The sequence below is a fragment of the Arvicanthis niloticus genome, chromosome 13 (assembly GCF_011762505.2).
Source record: "Arvicanthis niloticus isolate mArvNil1 chromosome 13, mArvNil1.pat.X, whole genome shotgun sequence".
Lineage (NCBI taxonomy): Eukaryota > Metazoa > Chordata > Mammalia > Rodentia > Muridae > Arvicanthis > Arvicanthis niloticus.
This window is the reverse complement of record NC_047670.1, coordinates 56,075,400-56,095,350: the sequence shown is the minus strand read 5'-3', so window position 1 is coordinate 56,095,350 and position 19,951 is coordinate 56,075,400. Positions and strand designations below refer to the sequence as shown.

At 42.9% G+C, this 19,951-nt stretch overlaps 1 protein-coding gene and 1 pseudogene across 5 annotated transcripts in view; one reads left to right on the top strand and one right to left on the bottom strand.

Moving 5' to 3' along the window:
* Mrtfa (myocardin related transcription factor A) overlaps nucleotides 1-19,951 on the top strand; it is a 168,751-nt gene that overhangs the window by 105,222 nt on the left and 43,578 nt on the right. Inside the window, exon 1 of one of the 5 annotated variants that reach the window (XM_076911664.1) lies at nucleotides 7,645-7,878. The exons of 2 other annotated variants lie outside the window; for them this stretch is intronic. In XM_076911664.1, coding sequence (XP_076767779.1) covers nucleotides 7,677-7,878 — 202 coding nt within the window. In that variant the 5' untranslated portion in view covers nucleotides 7,645-7,676. Of the gene's footprint in view, nucleotides 1-7,644; nucleotides 7,879-19,951 lie in introns of those variants that run through there. 2 more of the 5 variants (XM_076911665.1, XM_076911666.1) reach the window with 2 other exon arrangements.
* Nucleotides 13,273-13,522, bottom strand: LOC117719384 (small ribosomal subunit protein eS21 pseudogene; annotated as a pseudogene).

Here is a 19,951-nt window from a genome sequence, read left to right as displayed (position 1 = left end):
AGAAATTTAGGTGTGTTTTGTTCTTGCAGGAACTAGCCAGAGTCCTATGGAAGCTGCATCAATCCCCTGTGAAGGCAGCACCCATATAATATACCTACCTTCTACTAGGCACCCCCCATCTTAGAGCAGTGGTTCTCAACCTTCCTAACACAGCCACCCTTTAATACAGTTTTCAAAGGGTTCTTCAAAGCCATGCACGGCAATGCACACCTGAGTCCTAGCACTGGGAGGCTGAGGCAGAAGGTCTCTCTACAAAGCCCTGGTTGTCCTAGAACTCTCTATGTGGATCAGTTCGGCCTCAAAGACACACAGATCTGCCCCTGCCTCTGCCTCTCTGCTCTTCTGCCCCTCTAACCCTGCCTCCTGAGTGCTACTATTAAAGGCATGAGACCCACCTCCTGTCTGAAGAGTGCAATTTTGAAGCTGACCTGGGCTGCATAGTAAAACCCAGTCCCACAAAACTAAAGTATTAAAGTATTCTTGAGTGTGTAACTATCGAGAGGCAGGAGTCTTTTTAATTGTCATTTGCTTAAGAAACCTTCAATGCTGTGCTGAGTTTCTTTCTGCAGACATGCTTATTAAATGGCAGCTAGACGTGCTCCTCTCATCCCGACTTTTTGCTCTCAGAAATCTTCGTGTGCAGGAAACAGTCTGTGCTAGGCAGCACTGCCCCACAGGCCTGTGCTCAGAAGGCTTGCCAGTGCCCCGTGTGCCTCTAAAGTGACTCACTGTTAGTCAGAGAAGCAGAACAAGAAATCCCAAGAGATAGTGACCAGCTCCCTATTTTGGGTGATATTTTTTCTTTAACGTATTAGGTCATCTGATGTAGAAAGATGTTAACAGTTAGAAAACTCTGAAAGAATGTTAAGTACCAGCCACAATGTTTTTATGAGCACTGTCATGAATTCACCAAGATATTGAGTGATGTCAGCCCCTCTTCATGCCTTCTTCCTTCCCTGTTTTCCACCCTATGAACATTTTTGTCTGTGCTGTAGGAGACCATGAGCTGTCGTAAAGGTAAAATGTCAAAAATTAAACAAAAGGAATAGTTGTTGAATATTTTTAGTACTGTTAATACAGATTATTGGTCAATTACCTCATTAAATTTACCCTAAAACTGTATAAATGTGGTGATGTTTCAGTTTCCAGATGCAAAAATGATTTAGCTAGAGTCAGACCTGAGCAAAGGGCATCTGATTCCAGGTGAAATTCTCAGCCTCTTGGTCACAGTCTTTTGTCCAGCTAAACAAGATATGATCTTGGTAGGTCTCAGACAGCCTAAGAACAATGTGCATGTCTCAGTTGCTTTGCTGTTCATATGTCTTCTTCCCCTCCCCACCTACCATATGTGTAACTGGGGATATTTGGTTGGTTGGTTGGTTGGTTGGTTGGTTTTTTGAGACAGGGTTTCTCTGTGTGACTATGCCTGTCCAGGAACTCACTCTGTAGACCAGGCTGGAACTCAGAAATCTGCCTGCCTCTGGTATTTATTGAATAAAATGTATGTGCAGCTAGCTGAGGAGACTAAAAAAAATTATTATTATTATTTTTTTTTTTTTTTTGAGACAGGGTTTCTCTGTGTAGCCCTGGCTGTCCTTTCTGTAGACCAGGCTGGCCTCGAACTCAGAAATCCGCCTGCCTCTGCCTCCCAAGTGCTGGGATTAAAGGCATGCGCCACCACTGCCTGGCCAGGCAAAACATTTAAACACATAAATATAAATCTTAAAATTCGCAACTAAATGCTTAATGTATAACTTAGTAATGTGTAGCTTAAGATAATAATAGTATCTTAATAGTATTACGATAATAATAGTAATGTATAGCTTAAGATAGTTGTTGTCAGGTTTATTGTAGCATATATACCTTTATTTGACTTAGGTTTGTACATGTTCCAACCTGCCTGAACTGATTGTTCCTCAGCCTCCCAAGTGCCTGGATCACAGGCATATGCCATCATATCCAGTGTGTGCAGTGCTGGGGAAGGGAACCAGGACTTCATGCATGCTAGACAAGCCAACTGAGCCACACCATCAGCCCCCTCTTAGCCTTGTAGATAAGAATAAAAGACATCAGCAGTGGTGGCGCACGCCTTTAATCCCAGCACTTGGGAGGCAGAGGCAGGCGGATTTCTGAGTTCGAGGCCAGCCTGGTCTACAGAGTGAGTTCCAGGACAGCCAAGGCTACACAGAGAAACCCTGTCTCGAAAAACCAAAAAAAAAAAAAAAAAAAAGAAAAGAAAAAGAAAGAAAGAAAGAAAGAAAAGAAAATGGTTTTTCTGTTTCTCTTTCTTTGTTCTCCATTTCTCAAAAGGTTGTTGTCACTCCCTTTGTACATTTCTTTTCCTTTGGTTAGAATGCTCATCTAACCTTGTAAGCGGACTCCCCTCCCCCACCCCAAAATTCTGTATTTTGAGGGTGTTCTTTATGTTTTTTTTTTTTTATGGGCATCTCACTATATAGCCCCAAGTGGCTTGAAACTTACTCTGTAGACCAGGCTGGCCTTGAACTCACAGAGATCTTCCTCTCAAATGCTGGGGCTAAAGGTGTATGCCACCACACCCAGCTTCCTGTCACTTCAGATTCATCTCAGAGGTGTCATCCTCTTGGTAGAGGCCTGCTCTGAGTCCTTCCAGCCACACAGGAGCCTGTTTCTCAGTTCCTAGCAGAGTGCTGTCAGGTTGAGGGAAGGTACTAGTGGGAATAAGTTCACTCTGTCTGTAAGTCTGGTGAACTGTCAGGTGCACTCGGAGGGGTGTTTTTCTGTCTATGCCCACAGTGCTTGATACTTGGTAGGTAGACAGCAAATATCAAAAGGAGAGTGGGGGACAGAAAGATGAGTTAGCAGGTAAGAACACTTGACCTGCAAGCCTGAGGACCTGAAGCCCCAGAGTCCATGTGAAGGTGTAAGGAGAAAACAAAACAACGCTATCCTCCAACCACCACACACACCATGAGTGTGTGCTGCTCGCCCAATCACATATGCATAAAATAGTAATATAGTTAAGTAGTGCAGGGGCTGGAGAGATGGCTCAGAGGTTAATAGCACTGTCTGCTCTTCCAGAGGTCCTGAGTTCAATTCTCAGCAACAACATGGTGGCTCACAACTATCTGTAATGGGATCCGATGCCCTCTTCTGGTGTTTCTTAAGAGAGTAACAGTGTAGTCACATACATTAAATAAATAATATTTATAAAAATAAATAAGTAGCATGGTTTGTCCCATGCTATTGTAAGTCTGGGGAACATTCCTTTTTAGAGATAGGGCCACCCTCATTGTTCTAAGCACTCTTGGGAGATGAAAGTGATGCCTTGAGAGACACAGCTGAGCAGTAAGCAGTACAGCTAAAACTGAAAATAAGATTCCTGATTCCTACCCAGCATCCTTTTCTCCTGTTTGTTTTTGGGGGGGCACCACAAAAATGTGTTTAAAAAGTCAGCACTTCTTTCATAGAAATCTGAAGACACACACCAAAGGGAAGAAGAGGGAAAATAAAGTTTTTCTATTTCTGCCCCAAATAGGCCTTCCTTCCTCTGTGCTGTGTGTGTATGGGTATGTCTGTCTGTGTTACACACACGGTGACGACTCCAGCTCACAGGTACTGAATGACTATAGAGTGGGCACAGTGCCCCACGTGTGCTGATTTGTTGATTACAGTGCCCCTAAATGGATTATCTCATCCCTGGTTTATAAGCGAGGGAACAGAGACACACAAGTAGAAGTGTCTCCAGGTCTCCTGGTTAACAAGTGGTAGACACAGCACTGAAATCAAGGCGCTAGCTTGGTTCTTTTTTTTTTTTTTTTTTTTTTTTTTTTAACTCAAGAAATGTTTTTGTATACAAGTAATGGGCATGTGTTTTATCTAAACATTCTGGTTTGGTTTTTGTTTTGTTTTATGAGCTTTAAAAAAAAAGAAAGAAAATTACAATAAATTCTGTAAAACAGTCAGAGTCTGCTTCTAGACTGTTGCTAGGTTAGAAGAAAGGAAAGGACAGATTCACTCAGAGCCTGCATTCCTCTCTCCTCCATTCTGATGAGTAACATTGTAGTCTACTTTTTGAGGAAACTAGAAAAAAAAGGAGTCAGCTTCTATGCGGTGGTGATCTTCCCTTTCAGGAATGTAGTTCTGTGGGTTTTGAAAAAGATAACCCAACACTGGAATGGCTTGTGGTTTGTTTGTTTGTTTAATTGCTGAATATTTATTATTTCTATGAATTGGTACATTTATTTTATACCACTCAGAAATCAAAAACATTTAACTTGTTTCTAGTTTGAGGAAATTACTGCCATGTGTGTTCATGTATGGCTCTTATGTGGACATACGTTTTTATTTTTCCTGAGTAGGTGCTAGTTTTATGTCAACTTGACACAAACCAGAATTGTGAGAGAGGAAGGAACCACATTTAAGAAAATACCTGTGTAAGATTTGGTTGTAGGGCATTTTCTTTGTTAGTAATTGGTAGAGAAGGGCCCAGCCCATTGTGGGTGGGGGTCCTGGGTTCTATAAGAAAGCAGACTGAACTAGCCAGTAAGCAGCAGCCTCCATGGCCTCTGCGTCAGCTCCTGCCCCCAGGTTCTTGCCCTGTTGAGTTCCTGTCCTGACTTCCTTCAGGGATGGGCTACAATGTGGAAGTGTAAGCGGAATGAACCCTTTCCTCCCCAGCTTGCTGTTCGGTCATGGTGTTCCATCCCATTAGTAGAAGCAAACTCTACTCACTCAGGAATGGGGTGTCTGCTTGGATGGTAGGAAGTTTAAGTTCATAAGAAACTTGTAAACTGTTTCCAGAGGAGCATTTGTGTTCAAGAACCCTGGTTGTTCTCCATCCTCAGCACCAGATTCTTTTGGCTTTTTTTATTCTGATGGCTGAGTAACCCACAGGTTCTCTTGTTAGAAAGGGTGTGGCTGAACTAAGAGTTTCTAATGAGAGGATTATCTCTGTTCTTCCCTTTCTGATTCACTAATACTTACCAATTTTCATTATGTTGGGGGCAGATGAAGAGAGGCTTTGGTAGTCCACTTCCCAGCTGGCTCTATGAGTAGGAGCTGTGGCAAATACAGTGATACATTAGATTCCTGAACTTCACCTATTTTCCTTCCCCTGGAACAAATTACCCAGCATAGAGGTTTGTATTCCTCTGCACTGCATGCCTCACCTAGCTTCCGCATGCCAAGAAACCTTGTATGGAAAGAATATGATGGCATGTCTCTAAACTGCCAGCCTGATTATCTGACCTATTATTATCTCTATTGGTCAGTGGTTCTCAACCTTCCTAATGTTGCAACCCTTTAATACGGTTCTGCATGCTGTGGTGATCCCCAACCATACAATTATTTTTGTTGCTTCTTCATAACTGTAAGTTTGCTACTGTTATGAATAGTAATATAAATATCAGATATGCAGGATATTTGATCTGCAACGCCTATGAAAGGGCCATTCAACTCCCAATGGGGTCGCAACCCACAAGTTGAGAACCACTGCTATCAGTGGAAATAACAGTGAGTGTCATGGTGACAGCTGTTTCTATAGTCAGCTGGATAAATACTTCAATTCAGCCTGATGATATAGCTCATCCGATCACCTCCTCACAGGTTGACTGATGAGACTGTACATTCTGAGTGAGTAAAATCGAATAGTAAGGTAAGGTGAGGGTAACAAAACAGGGTGATAAGTCTCAGATGTCTCAGGCTGCCATTACTGTCTCAATCTCTGGTCTCAGATGTAGCCAGCGCTTAAGGTCCTTTATTCTAGTTAGTCATTGTGATGACTGTTCTTAGTTGTCAGTTTGACTACATATGGAATTAACTAAAACCCCAATGGCTGGGCCATGTAAGGGATTTTTTTTTTTTCCTTACTTGAATCATTTGAAGTAGGAAGACCCACTTTTAATCTGGATCTTTGAGGTGGAAAGATACGCTTTTAAACCAGATCTTCAGAGGTGGGAAGATCTACGTTTAATCTGGGTCTCACACCTACTGGTAGCCTATACAAAGGGCATGGAGGAAGGAAGCTTGCTCTTCTTGCCTGCTTGCCCCTCTTCATTAGATCTTTATAAGAGCGATTTCTAAGAATCACATGACAGTCAGTACTAGGCTGTCTTGAAATCTCCTCTGTCAGTGCCATTAATCTAAAACTCTTCCATTTAGCCTCAGGCAGATTTTCTGTGGAGAAGGCAGAAAGCTGTCACATTCTTTGCCAAGATATTACAAGAATAGCTGCTAGGTCACTATATTGTTTCCCTCTGAAACTGAGCTGGGCCCCACTCACTCTCAATACTGTTCAACTCACTCTCAATACTGTTTTCCAAGACCCTGATAGGATGGCTCATTGAGTTCCACTTAAAGTGTCCAATGCTTTTCTAGTCGAAGCCCCAAAGTCTTCCATATTCTTCGTCAAACAACATGAGCAGGCCTGTCATAGCAATACCTCAGGGGCTTGTTTACAGTTTCAGGGGCTTAGTCTGTTATCATTGTTGTAGGGAGTGTGGTGGCAGGTAGGCAGGTGTAATGTTGGAGAAGTAGCTGAGAGCTACATCCTGATTCACAGGTAGGGAGAGAGACTGGTCCTAGCATAGGCTTTTGAAACCTCAAAGCCTATCCCTATTGACACACTTCTTTGAAAATGGCCATAGCTCTTAATCCTTCTAAGCCTTTCAAATAGCGATGATGACCGAGCATTAGGTATGAGTGTATTGGGCCCATTCTTATTCATTCATCACAGTCATGACTGTGTACACCTGTGATCCCCATACTGGGAGCTAAGGATGGAGGGAATGTTAGGCCAGCCAAGGTGCTTTTTTAAAAGGGAAGGACAGCCTTTGTTTTCTTTTGAAATGAAAGATCACATATATAATACTATATCTCCTTTCAACACAGTGCTCACAGTTTGCTAAGAAATAGCTCTTCACTCATCATTGAGCACATTCACCATGTTAACTGTCCATTCATTCATTCATTGAGCACATTTACCATGTTAACTGTCCATTCATTCATTGAGCACATTCACCATGTTAACTGTCCATTCATTCATTCATTCATTCATTGAGCACATTTGCTATGTTAACAACTCTTGTTTATGGTTTCCATCTTATCTCATTGCTGGGATATGGCTTTTTTCAAAGCCAGTTTTTCCTGAATTCCTACCCCCAAATTTGGTTATCTGTTATCTACAAACGTTTTAAACACAGCTGTCAAGTACAATAAAATAGTGCTGTGTTTTAGCTCCTTGGTCTACTTCAGTACTGGCCTTGCACAAGAAGGAAGGGAGGCAGAGGCAAGAAGAGGGAACCTGGTCATGTGACACTGCTTGTCTGGCAGGAGCCTTTTGGTTCTGAGCAGAGAAACCAACTGTTTACTATTTTGGGTGAATGAGGTTGGGTGGTTGCTACGAGCGTTTTCTCTGAGGGAGCCCTTGAGTCTTCCAGCTCTACACACTGAAATCACCCAGCCCTGCTTTTTGGCATTTGGACCGTGGAGGGGAGGTATCAGTGTCGAGTCCTAGTGCTGACAGGAAGAAATGTTTTGCCAGGGACTTACTGATTCTGCCCTTCTGCTGTCAGTGCCTTAATGCCCCGCTCCCTAAGGAAACCTGGGATCTCACTGCTCTTGCAAGCCTCTGCACTGCAAAAAAATGAAGTGCCCACTTAAAGAGCAATGCTAATCAAAGCCTCAGCAAATAACACATGGCTGCCCTAAGGAGGGCAGGCATGGAGACTGGCTGCTTGCAGTATTGGCCTCTGGAGTCTTATATCTCTAGTCCACTGGAGAAGACCAAGATTTGTCAGCCTGCCTGCAGGATCCTGCCATTCTCATGGATCGTCCTGAAGCCTGGGAAAGACAGCTACTCAGCTGTGTGCCTGACCCCTTTCCACAGTTTGCGGGAAGGTTAGCGTATTTATCGCTTTTATGTTTGCATGCTTCTCCCCCAACTTAAATATATTGCTGTCATTTATCTCCTACCTGTTTATCTGTTGCCACTCAAGCTTTGACTTTGGATGGCTTATTCTCCCAGAACTTGCTGAACATTCAACAAATCGATAGCTGGATATAGTACTGTAGCATGCATCTAAAAACCAGATGGGACAACGATGAGGATGTGTCTCGTGCCCCCTCCCGCTTAACAACTGGTGAACCCAGGTTGTAGAAGAAGTAATGAAAAAAGCCGTGACTCCACCTCTGTTTGCAGGTCAAGTACAATGTCTTGTCAGTCAATCACTGACTCTAAATAGATAGAGTGCAATGGAGGACAGCCTCATGGTCTGCTCCTCCATCTACAACAGCCTTCTCTGCTATTCTGAAACTGATGACAGATATTCTTTCAGAGTGAAGTAGATACATTTACGTTCTGCAGAAAGTTTTTAATTTGAGAAAAATATTTTTCACAGGCCTTCTGGGTCATTGGTGGGAGTGGACAGAACCTTCATCAAAATGTTACCAGATTTGGGTGGAAAAAGAATGATCAGTCGTGTTTCTTAGCTTGGAAATGAGCTACAGTCATTAGTTTCTGCCATCAGCTCTGTAAGTGCTAAAAGCATAGATGGTTTTTGAGTTCTGGAGGTCTTGGGTCACTGCTGGCTTCTCACAGGATGGCTTGAGTGTGTGGAGTCAGCAGTGAATGAGTCAGCTGAAGAAGGGATTGGTCTGAAGACGTGTCCAGTTTGCAAAGAATTTTAAGAGCACATTGAGAGACAGTTTTGTTTTGTTTTTGTTTTTGTTTTTTTGTTTTTTTTTTTTTTTTTTTGTCTTTGTTTTTAAATCTATAAGTGTACTGGATCTAAGTGAGAAATACCATGGCCCTGCCAGGGAAGATTGCCTGAGAAGCAGGGAGACTTCAACCATTGGGCTGCAACCCTTGACTTTGTAGACTCTAGAGAGCTGTAATGTTTGGTGTAGGGTGAAAAGCCCTGGGTTCAAGTTCTCGAATTAGAAGTCAAAGGGAAGAAGTTTTGCATTAGTGTGAAACCTGTCTAAGTAGGAACGCAGACTTGGTATAAACAGGGTCAGAGCAGTTGTACATGGTCACTCTAAGCCCTAGGCATCCTATGGCTTGTGGAATTCTCTACATCTTCAGTTGTGTCCAACCTTTTGACTTTGCAACACAACACTATTACCTGCAAAGTCATAATCAAGAACCATACAGTAGCAGAATTCTGCCCCTCCCCACAAAAACCCCGAAACCTCACTTCATCCATAGGTTTTTGACTTTGTGTTGGTCTGTATTACACCACTGGACATGCCTTGAGGACGTGGATCATGTCTTTTCCACTTTTTTTTATTAAAGCATCATTTTGTAAGCTCATAAAAGAAGTGGAATATGCTGAATACCCAAAGATACCCAGTAAAAGTGGTGTATGCTATGTGTATATATAATAATGCAACTCTTGTGTTTCATTATTATAGATAAATTCCTAATAACAGCCATTTTCTTCCCTGGTTTTCTTTAATAGACTTTGGCAAGGATCAGATCTGCCTGTTTGTTTGTTTGATTGATTGATTTAAAGGAGGATCGAGCAGTCTTTGAGATGACTTTGTAGTTTTATGCACCTTCTGGTACAGCACTGTGTCTGTACTGCCAGCATGGTGGGCACTGGGCAGATGTGGCCATTGTGACCTCAAATGCAGCTGACATCAATGAGAACCTGAATGTTTCGCTTTACTTGATTTTACTTAGATGTAGACAGCAGATATTGCTGTTGGCTGCGCCTTGAGATGGGCAGGTTCTCCGCCCTGCTCGCCTGCCTTTACTCCTCTTCACCGGCTCACTATTGCAGCTCACCTGGAGAGTGCTGGCTGGGCTCCTAATCTTAGAGCACTTCCTACCTCTTGGCCTTGGCTCTTGCTGTTCATCTCTGGTATATGAAGTGTTTCAAAGGTTCCCAATGCACCACTGCCTCCACGGGCATCACAGAATCCCTCTGTTCTCTAGTAATTCATCTATCTCTAAGCTTATTTTTAAAGATTTTAAACATTTATGTGTGTGTGTGTGTGTGTGTGTGTGTGTGTGAAGACACACGCATGCCCGGACACCTCAGTATGTATGTGGAAGACACTTGGGGTCTGTTCACTTATTCCACCTTGTGGGATCCAAGAATGGAGCTCAGGTCAACAGCATCTTCATCGCTGGGTCACAGGCCACTGTACACTTATCTTCTCCACGGTGTTTGTGAGTTCCTTGAGGTCTCTTGCACTTTGGTGGTGTTTTTTCATCCATGTGGTAAGCCCAGCCATTTGTCTCTGGTCTTCCCAAGTGTTCACACCAAAACCTTTTTTGTATATCACCATCTATTTGTGCACATGGAGCAGTTTACTGAGCCTTCTGGCAATTACTGTTTCTGGGCACTAGAGGGCAGTATTGTATCCCAGGGAGATGTGTTTATTCTGAAGTAACAGGTTTTTGACTAGTATCCTAGTCTGGTTTTAGTCAGTCTCATATGGATAATTCAGAAGTAATTTGCTTTGGTTTATTGTCAGTGATATTAATAATGTTTCTGTAATGATCTTCAGCTACATTCAGAATATGAAGTTGGAACAAGAGATACAACATCTTGTTATATCAGAAATATCAGTCAAGTCACTGGGTGCCATACATTAACACCTTGAAGTTAGACACCTTTATATGGTAGGCAGTTAGTGTCTTAACACAGAGCAAGTTGTCTTGAACTTGCTGTTCCTAGTTTGATCTTTCCAGTTGTGTGTGTGTGTGTGTGTTTGTGTGTATGACTTGCTCTAGCTTAGTAAATCAGTTTCTGATTTTCTAGTGTTTTCAGTCATAACTCGAGTCAAATGAGGTCATTTATGACGTATGACTTGCATGTGAGCTCTCCGTAAGGCATGACATGAACTTGTGCTACTCCTTCTTTGCTTTTGTCTTCACCTCCATATGGAGTGTACACAGTAAGAGACTAGTTATAATATTATAACATTAAGTTTTAAATATTAAAGGTAGCATGCTGTTAAGAATTGATAAGAGATGTGAAATGCAGTTTACCCACCTAAGCTGCACACACTGAACTGTGGCTATAACTACAATAGTCTGCTCAACAAAGCTTGTCTTCTGATGTTACTGCCTCAGAATGAATTCTGTTAACTATGTGGTTCATACCCCTTTGTTTAGTCTCAGGTGGATTTAATATTTTAACATCCTCTGCCTTTCTTATTAACTTCAGATATTCAGAGTCAGCCATGTATTGTAGGGTATCTGGATCATTATGGAAAACCAGGTTCAAATGTAATTGTTAGGAGAAGACGGCTACATTTTGGAAGTAAACATGAACACAGTTTGCTGTGGTGGTTTGTGGTTAGACAAGCAATCAATCTGCTAGCTGTGCTGGTACACACCTTTAATCCCAGAAGGATTAAATCTGGGGAGGCAAAGACAGGATGATCTCTTAGTTTGAGGCTACCCTGGTCTACAGAACAAGTTCCAGGACAGCCAGGGCTGCACAGTAAGATCCTTACAGAGTCATCAGATAGTGTTCAGCTGAGTCCATGCAGGCTTCTGCTTACAAGATCTCTCACCCAAGAAAGTTGCAGCATACTATCAGCACTTGAATAATTCCCTGCCCAGGCCTTCAGGTGGAAAACAGAGTCTGCAGTCCTTTGTAGTTAGTTACAGAACTGCCCTGCTGGGAGAGAGAGGTCCTGGCAAGTGTGGTATGAAGAAGCTTACAGGGTTCTGGACCTCATCAGAGTTAAACGTGCAGATTGGGATGTGCAACCTCCTTCTGAATAAAGCTCCTCCAGGACATTCAGGTATGTGCTGAACACACTTGGGCTGCGGCCCAGGCAGATGGCACATTCCTGCGTCAATCTCCTGAAGCAGGCCGGCTTCAAAAGCTATTGGAGGGGGTGAGGTAGACATGGCTGGGCCTGAGCATGGCTGAGTCTACCTAGGGATTGTCATATATTCTCATAATGGACCTTGTGCCTGCCCTGTTGTGGACTTGGTTTCTACTGCCTGTACATTACCCTACGACTGATTCGTCTCCTCTGAAAGATTCCTTCAGACTGAGATGATTTGAGGCTAGATCTTAGCGCTCTACAGCTTCCCTCTCCACAGCCCAGCCTGTCACATTCTCTGGTTTGACTAAGCCTTCCATCTAAGAATAGGTAGGGGTGAAGCAGCTCTGGTATAGTCAGTTGCCTCTTCATTAGCTATGCATCCTGGCTCTAAAGAGAATGTAGGCAAGATACTCTCCTTAGGTTTCACCTCTTCCCTACCTCCCTGCCTGCCTGTTGCCCTTTGATTTTAAAATCTGATACTCAACCTTGCCTTCCCCCACTCACACACGCTGGAGTCTCCTAAGCTATTTCTGTCGGTTTAATGATCCCCAGCTGTTGCTGCAGTTCTAACTGTTCTCATGCTCATGAGAACCAGCAGAGCCAGCAGAGAAGGGCTCTTGCTTGCAGTAGATCACACAGGTTGTCAAACAAGTCTCACCCATTTTTCTGAAACCACTAAGGTGAGAGGCTGTTTAGGGATGCTAATACGGAGACAAGACGCAAGAGTGAGAACAAGTTTCTCTCAGGACATTTTTAAAGTAAACATTCTTAGTGGATGTAATTAGCAACAGTGCCTTGAATAGACCCAAAGAGGAATTTTAAGTGTACTCAGCATAAAGAAATGGTAAAAGGTTAAGGTGATGGATATGCTAATTACCCGACTACACAGGAGTAGAAACACTTTTTACCTCATAAAAATGTACAAAGCTTGTGTGCCAAACAAAATTTTAAAAAATTTGTATGACGTTCTGCATTATATTTAAACCCATAATCTGGCCCGTCCTCTTTCAACCATGCAGTGTGCTGAAGCCGAATACCTGACTAAAAAGATGGGCCTTGTGATGGGAGAGGTGGAGATCATCAGTCTCATTTCACAGTTGACCTGAGGCAGATTTGTTCTGTAAAATTTTGTGCAAAACCTGCATTTTTGAGAGAGAGAGAGTAGACTGTTCCCTTTGCAGGTCCAACCACAGAAATATCAAGAAGTAGAGCTGTGGGTTTCATGGCGTGAACACCTGCAGGGTTGCGCGTGTACCTGGGCTTAAGAAGAACTCTCTTCAGCACTGTTGGCGGCCGACCTTGTAGCTCTTATCCTCACATACCACATGGAAGTTTAGTTTTACAGATTTTTATCTGTACAAGTTTAGCTGCAGACTTTCCAAAAATTGTATTTTGAATCTCTAACTCTTTCCAGTTAGGAAACTAAAATTTTACACTACCTACAATTTGGGGTGGGGTTCTCATTGTTAATTACACATGTCCCCAAATTTCCTATGGTCAGAAGTTCTTTGAGATGATGCCATCTGCCTTAGCTAAGCAGAAAATAGAAACATCTGACTTGTCTATCCTGCAAATGGCCCGCAGGTGGCATAGGTTTTAAACTGGCCATTAAACCTGCCTGTGACCTATCAGCCTTGACCACATTCATCTAGATGGATGCCTGATCCTTGGCACCAATGATTCAGTTGCTCAAGGAGAATTTTCTTGGCACATATAGGTCCATGAACCTGCCAGTGTCATTCTGCATTCTGCCTGTCAAGGCTGTCCCCTCCCCTAGGCTCATCATGAGCACAAAAAACAACAACAACAAAAAAAAGGATTTTACATGAAGAAATTGTTGTTTGTTCTTTTTTTCTTTAAACAGGGAGAACTTTATGAATAAACATTAAAAAAAAAAACTTCAGATTGTCAGCGTGTGCATGAGAGAGAGAGAGTGTACTTAAAACTCATGCTCTAATTTTTATTTTCTGATAACCTCTTTGCACTCGAACCTTCCATTAGAAAAGATCCCACTGGGCAGTGGTGGTGCACGCCTTTAATCCCAGCACTTGGGAGGCAGAGGTGGACAGATTTCTGAGTTTGAGGGCAGCCTGGTCTAGAGTGAGTTCCAGGACAGCCAGGGCTATACAGAGAAACCTCCCAACCCCCCAAAAAAGAAAAGATCTCTCCTGGGGTCTAAAGAGCACTTGCTGTTCTTCCAGAGAACTCAGTTTCAGTTCCCAGCACCTGGTGGCTGCTCACAACCATCTGTAATTCATTCCCAAGGGATCTGATGGCCCTCTTTCAGACTCTGAAAACATCAGCACATATGATCTACACAGACAAACTTGTAGGCAAAGGAACCAAGGAACCATGCCCATAAAATAAAATTTAAAAGAGATCTTTAATATTAAAAATGTATGTATGTATGTATGTATGTATGTATGTATTTAAGGAGAACTTAAATTTTAGACTCCCCCCTTACATACAAATGTTAACTAAAGGAAATGTTATCTGTTATTATAAACACTAAAATTGAACACCAGAAGTTTCAAGAAGTTAAATAGCCTTTAATTCTAGCACTTGAAAGGCAGAGGGAGGCAGATCTATACAGTGAGTTTTGGGTCAGCTAGAGTTATATGATGAGACCCTGTTTTTGTTGTTTGTTGTTGTTTTTAAAGAAAGAAAAAAGAAATAGGAAAAGCTTATCACAAGAGCTTCCAATACTCCAAATGGGAAAAAGTGCCCCAAATTTCCAAGTACTGACAGAATTTGAATGACATTGTAGTCCTTCCTCAGACTTTTCATAATCATTCTAAGGTGACTTGTTTTTTAAGTCCACATATCTAAAGACACAGACATCAGAAGTGCACAGATCTAGGAAGATTATCTTTCATCTTTTTTTGGCTGGAATAACTAACTTGATCCAAGTTCTGACTCTGCTCACCTGTCACAGAACTCTGCTCACCTGTCACGGTTCTCAGCCGATCAGGGTGGGTTGTCAGCACCAATCAAACACACAAAGATAAGGATCTAGATATCCTGAAACATACAGGACTCACAACGTGGGAAACGGCATTCCTGATTTCTTTTGCTTTGCCTCCTTAGACTGGCAAGCACATTGCTAGCTTACTGCTATGTGTGGGTCTGCACACTGTGTTCAGATCTTATGTGATAGAGTTTAATTTTAGTTATGTGTAGGTGTGTGGGTCTATAAACACAAGTACAGAATCCTAGTTGCCAGAGGTTTGGATCCCCTAAAGCTGCAGTTAGAGTTGTGAGCCACCCAGCCTGGATGCTGGGAACTGAATGCTTTGAAAGAACAGTACATGCCGTTAACCACTGAGCCAAATCTCCAGCAACATGGATGTCATTTTGTTTGTTTGTTTGTTTGTTTGTTTGTTTGTTTTTAAGACAGAGTCTCACTAGGTAGCTCTGGCTGACCTGGAACCCACTAGGTAGACCAGGCTGGCCTTGGACACATAGAGATCCGCCTGCCTCTGCCTCTTACAGGTGTGCACCACAGAGCCTGGCTGTGTGAGTATTGCCTTACAGACCCTCTGGAAAGTGAGTCTGATTACCCTGAAGTAGTTTGAGTAAATGCATCGCTTCACAAAGTGAAGTTCTAAGCCTAGATTTTGTTTTGTTTTCTTTTCCCATTAATATATTTATTTATTCACTTTATATCCCTGATCACAAGCCCCCTTCTACCAGCTTTCTCCTCACACAGTCCCTCTCTCTTCTCCCTCCCCTTCTCGTCTGAGAAGGGGAAGGTCCCCCATGAATACCAATTCACCCTGGTACCTTAAGTCACTGCAGGGCTAGGCACATCCTCTCTCACTGGGACCAGACCAGGCATCTCAGTTAGAGGAACAGGATCCACAGGCAGGCAGCAGAGTCAGGGCCAGCCAGCCCCGACTTCAGTTGTTGGGGGACAAGACCAAGCTGCATATGTGCAGGGGCCCTAGGTGCAACCATGTGTTGGTTTTTGGTTGGTGGTTCAGTCTCTGGGAACCCCCAAGGGTTCAAGTTAGTAGGCTCTGTTGGTCTTCTTGTGAAGTCCCTGTCCCCTCTGGGTTCCTCAATCTTTCCCCCAACTCCTTCACAAGACTTCCTGAGCTCTGTGTAATGGTTGGCTGTGGGTCTCTGCTTCTGTTTTGGTCAAATGCTGGGTGGAACCTCTCAGAGGACAGCTTTTTGGTTTTATTGAGACAAAATTTCAGTGTCTAGCCCTGGATGACCTGGAACTTAACTCTTTAGACCAGACTGCCTCAGATCCACCACCCTCTGTTGTATTCTGGAACTCCACCACCCTGATTTTTTTTTTACCATTTGTGTGTGTGTGTGTGTGTGTGTGTGTGTGTGTGTGTGTGTGTGTGTGTTCATGCCACAATACCCATGTGTAGGTCAGAGACAACTTGGGAGTTGGTACTCTCCATCTACCATGTAGTGTCTGTGGATTGAAGCTATGGTTGTCAGGCTTGGCATCGAGCACCTGTACCCAGGGTACTATCGTGCAGCCCATTCACCCAGATTTTTGAACGTGTCAGAAAGAGTTTTAACTTACCTATTATGTGTAATAATGAACATTTTAGACCCTGGTAGCAAGTGTGATGTAGTAGAGAAGGGCACAGATCTTTGTGGTCAGGCCAACCTGTGTCTTAGCTCCTGCACTGCCTGGCTGGCTCTGCCCAGTCACTTACCTCTGTTGCTTTCTTCATCTATACAACAGAAGTCCTCCGCATGGCTCAAATAGCCGGACTTGTGTATGGAACCCAGTGACCTTGCAGCCACCTTGTAAGAGTCTTCATTCTGTCTATCGTTTTCTTTAAAACAAGACTTTTCCCCTGCCTTTGCTTCTGCTACCTCCGCTCTCTGGAACCCAGTTTCTCTGGCCTTACTCCTGTCTTACATATTGTAGGTTTCTGTGTGAGTCGTGTTTGATTCTCAGAAAGACTTTATGTATGTACCCAGTCACTCTCTGCCCTCTTACAACGCTAGATTTTCCTTTATGAAACAGTTTCCTGTATTGAGATCTGGGATGGGATGATAGCCTGTGCAAGTTTCTCAACTTTTGCATGTAGGAGCCCCTTGGAGTGCCTTTAAGACTTGTCCAACATTGTCTTGTTAGAGTGTTTAGTTCCTATGAAAACAAGCCATGTTTGCAGAGGACTCTGCATGCTGTACACCTACTGTCCTATTTGTTGGAATTTTTTGATCCCCTGGATGCCTCATTTTGATTGCACTGATGTGTCATTCTAAAACATGATTGATCCACTTTATGAAGGAGGAAAGGAAACGTAGAATATAAAACTGTGCTTACGGCTTTGGATTTGGACACAGCTGGCCCCCAACTTCTGCTCTGCCCATTGTTACTGTGTCTTTGGACAAGTTGTTTAATTGTTTCAAAACTCAAGCCATAAAATGATGATAGTACCCTCTGCATTATTCTCTTAGGAGAGACTTGGACCATGAGAGAATGTTCTCACCATTTTATAAGTAGTATTACACAGCACAGATCTTTTATTTTCCATATCTGCTTAAATTAGGTTTCATGAGCCCATCCTTTACAAATTGCTAAGCTAGGTGGTTTAATAGCCCAGGTTTCCCACCCAGGAGGGGCACTTCAGCAAAAGCTCTGTTTCATTCCTAACAGCATCAGATTAAGTGGAAAATGCTTATCTCCTTCAGGTGGATGTTACTTCTGATTTCTAAGTGGGTTTGTAAAAAGGGACTATTTGATGGAACTTATCAAATAGTCAAGTTTGAAATCTCAGTTTGTGAGATACGTCTTAGCATTATATCAGGCAGTATATTATCTTAGCATTATATCAGGCAGCATTATCTTTCTTCTACAGTATCCTACAGTATTATCTTTACAATATTACATTGTAATTAATTATATTTGTTTATGCTACAGATCACTTTATGCTTTAAATCCTCTAGAACTTGTTACTCTTTGTTCTTCATAATTAGTTGTTTGTGGAATAGTGATTTCTTTGTGTCCAAGAGATGACAGCAGTTCAATCTGAAAGCCTGACCCTCAATGTGATTCATAAATTCTTTTGAAGCAGTAAGATCCACATGGTCTTCTTGTTGTTGTTGTTTTTAATTTTTTTCTATGGGTGTTTGTCTGCAGTATACATCTCTGTACCATAATGTGTACCTGGTTTCTGTGAAGGCCAAAAGAGGGCATTGGATCAGCTGGAACTGGAGTTAGAGACTATTGTGAGCCACCATGTGGGTGCACCAATCTTGGGTCTTCTGGAAGAGTAGCCAGTGCTCTTAACTGCTGAGCCAACTCTCCAGGGCCACATTACAACTTTTTAAAAATAAACTTTTATTTTAGAACGGTTTTAGACTTCTACAGATGGCACAGAGAGTTCCAGAACCCCTCCACACAGCTGTCCCCAATGCAGCCTTTTACATGCCTGTCAGTGTGAGAGATGAAGAGCCATGTAGCTGTTAGGCAAACACAAGCTCTATATGAATTCCTTCCACCCGCGACTGCTGTCCTTTTTCTGGACCAGGATCCAGTGATGCATCCAACCAGATGATTCCCTCTCCTTTCCTCCACACCCTCCCTCCCCTTCTACCGAGTCCCTCTGTGCAGCTTACTTAGGCTGAGCTCTCATCTTAGATCCTTCTGCCTCCTCAGGCACACTTGGTCACACTCAGCTCTAGCTGAGCGAATCAGTGTGATCCCAAACACAGCATGCTTTCATTGTCTTCTGCTTTTTCATTTTTGTCTTCACTCTGGACCTTGAGATCCAGCTGGCCCTCCTCTTGCTAGCAACAAATAAGTGGCTTTGTGTGGGTCCTTCAACCACTACTTACTCACAGACAACTCAGAGTTTTAGGAGCATACTTTGAACATTCACTGTACATTTAATTTCAGCATTGAATGTTGCTGATACTTCTGCTCTTTTCTGGGTCTTGATTTTTAGACTTAGGACCAGAATCTGAGAACAGAGTGCCCTAACCATGCCTTCCAGTGTCGCCTTGCCCTGCCCTGCCCTGCCCTGCCTTGCCCTTCCCCTTCCTTCTTCTTTTTCTTACCCTTCCCTGTTTCTGTCCTCCCCCTTCTTCATCCCTTCCCCCATCTCCCTTACTCCTTCCTTTCACTTCCCACCACCAAGAACAACAACTTGGGATGTGATTTTTAAATAAGAATGTTTTGTTGGGGATGGAGAAGATGGCTCAGTGGCTAAGAGTGTTTGTTGCTCTCTGTGCTGGCTGATTTTATATTAATTTGACACAAGCTAGAGTCAGTTTAGAGGAAGGAACCTCAATTGAAAAAATTTCCCCACCCAACTGACCTGTGGTCAGGCCTGTGGATGCATTTTCTTTGATTGATTGATTGATTGATTGATTGATTGATATGTGAGGGCTCAGCTCATGGAGGGAGGTGATACCAGCAGGTGGTGCTGAGTTCTATAAGAAAGCAGGCTGAGCAAGACATGGGCAACAAGCCAGTAAGCACCACTCCTCTGTGGCCTCTGCATTAGTTCCTGCCTCCAGGTTCCTGCCTTGAGTTCCTGCTTTGACTTCTTCAGTGATGAACTGTCATGTGGAACTGTAAGTTGAAATAAACCCTTTTCCTCCTCCAAGTTGTTTTTGGTCACAGTGTTTTATCACAATGATAGAAATCCCAACTAAGGCACTCTTCTAGAGGAACCAAGTTGGGTCCCCAGACCCATTTCAGGTGGCTCACAATCCTGGTGTTTTCAGCTCCAGGAGATCTGACACTGTCTTCTGCCCCACCCCTCTGTGGGCACCTGCACACATGGCCTTTACTCACATAGACACATTTTAATAATAATAACAACAACAACAGCATCAAATCTTTATCTCAGTGTGGATGGCTCACACCTTTAAATTCCAGTACTCAGGAGACAGAGGCAGGTGAATCTCTGTGAGTCCAGCCTGGTCTAGATACTGAGTTCCAGGTCAGCCAGGGCTACATAATGAGACCCTGTCTCTAAATAAATAATTTCTTTTTCCCCAAATGTTTTGCAATAAAGAAGTAGACCCTTTTATTTTAAATATTAACGTTATCTCTTTGGAAGTGTAGTACAGATTACTAGCAATTCTGCTATAAAGAAATTAATCCTTTGAAAGCCTCAGATCTATTTTGCATGTTCACGGAGTGATTTCCATGAACATTTATGGAATTTCAAAGTTTTAATGGGCAGGG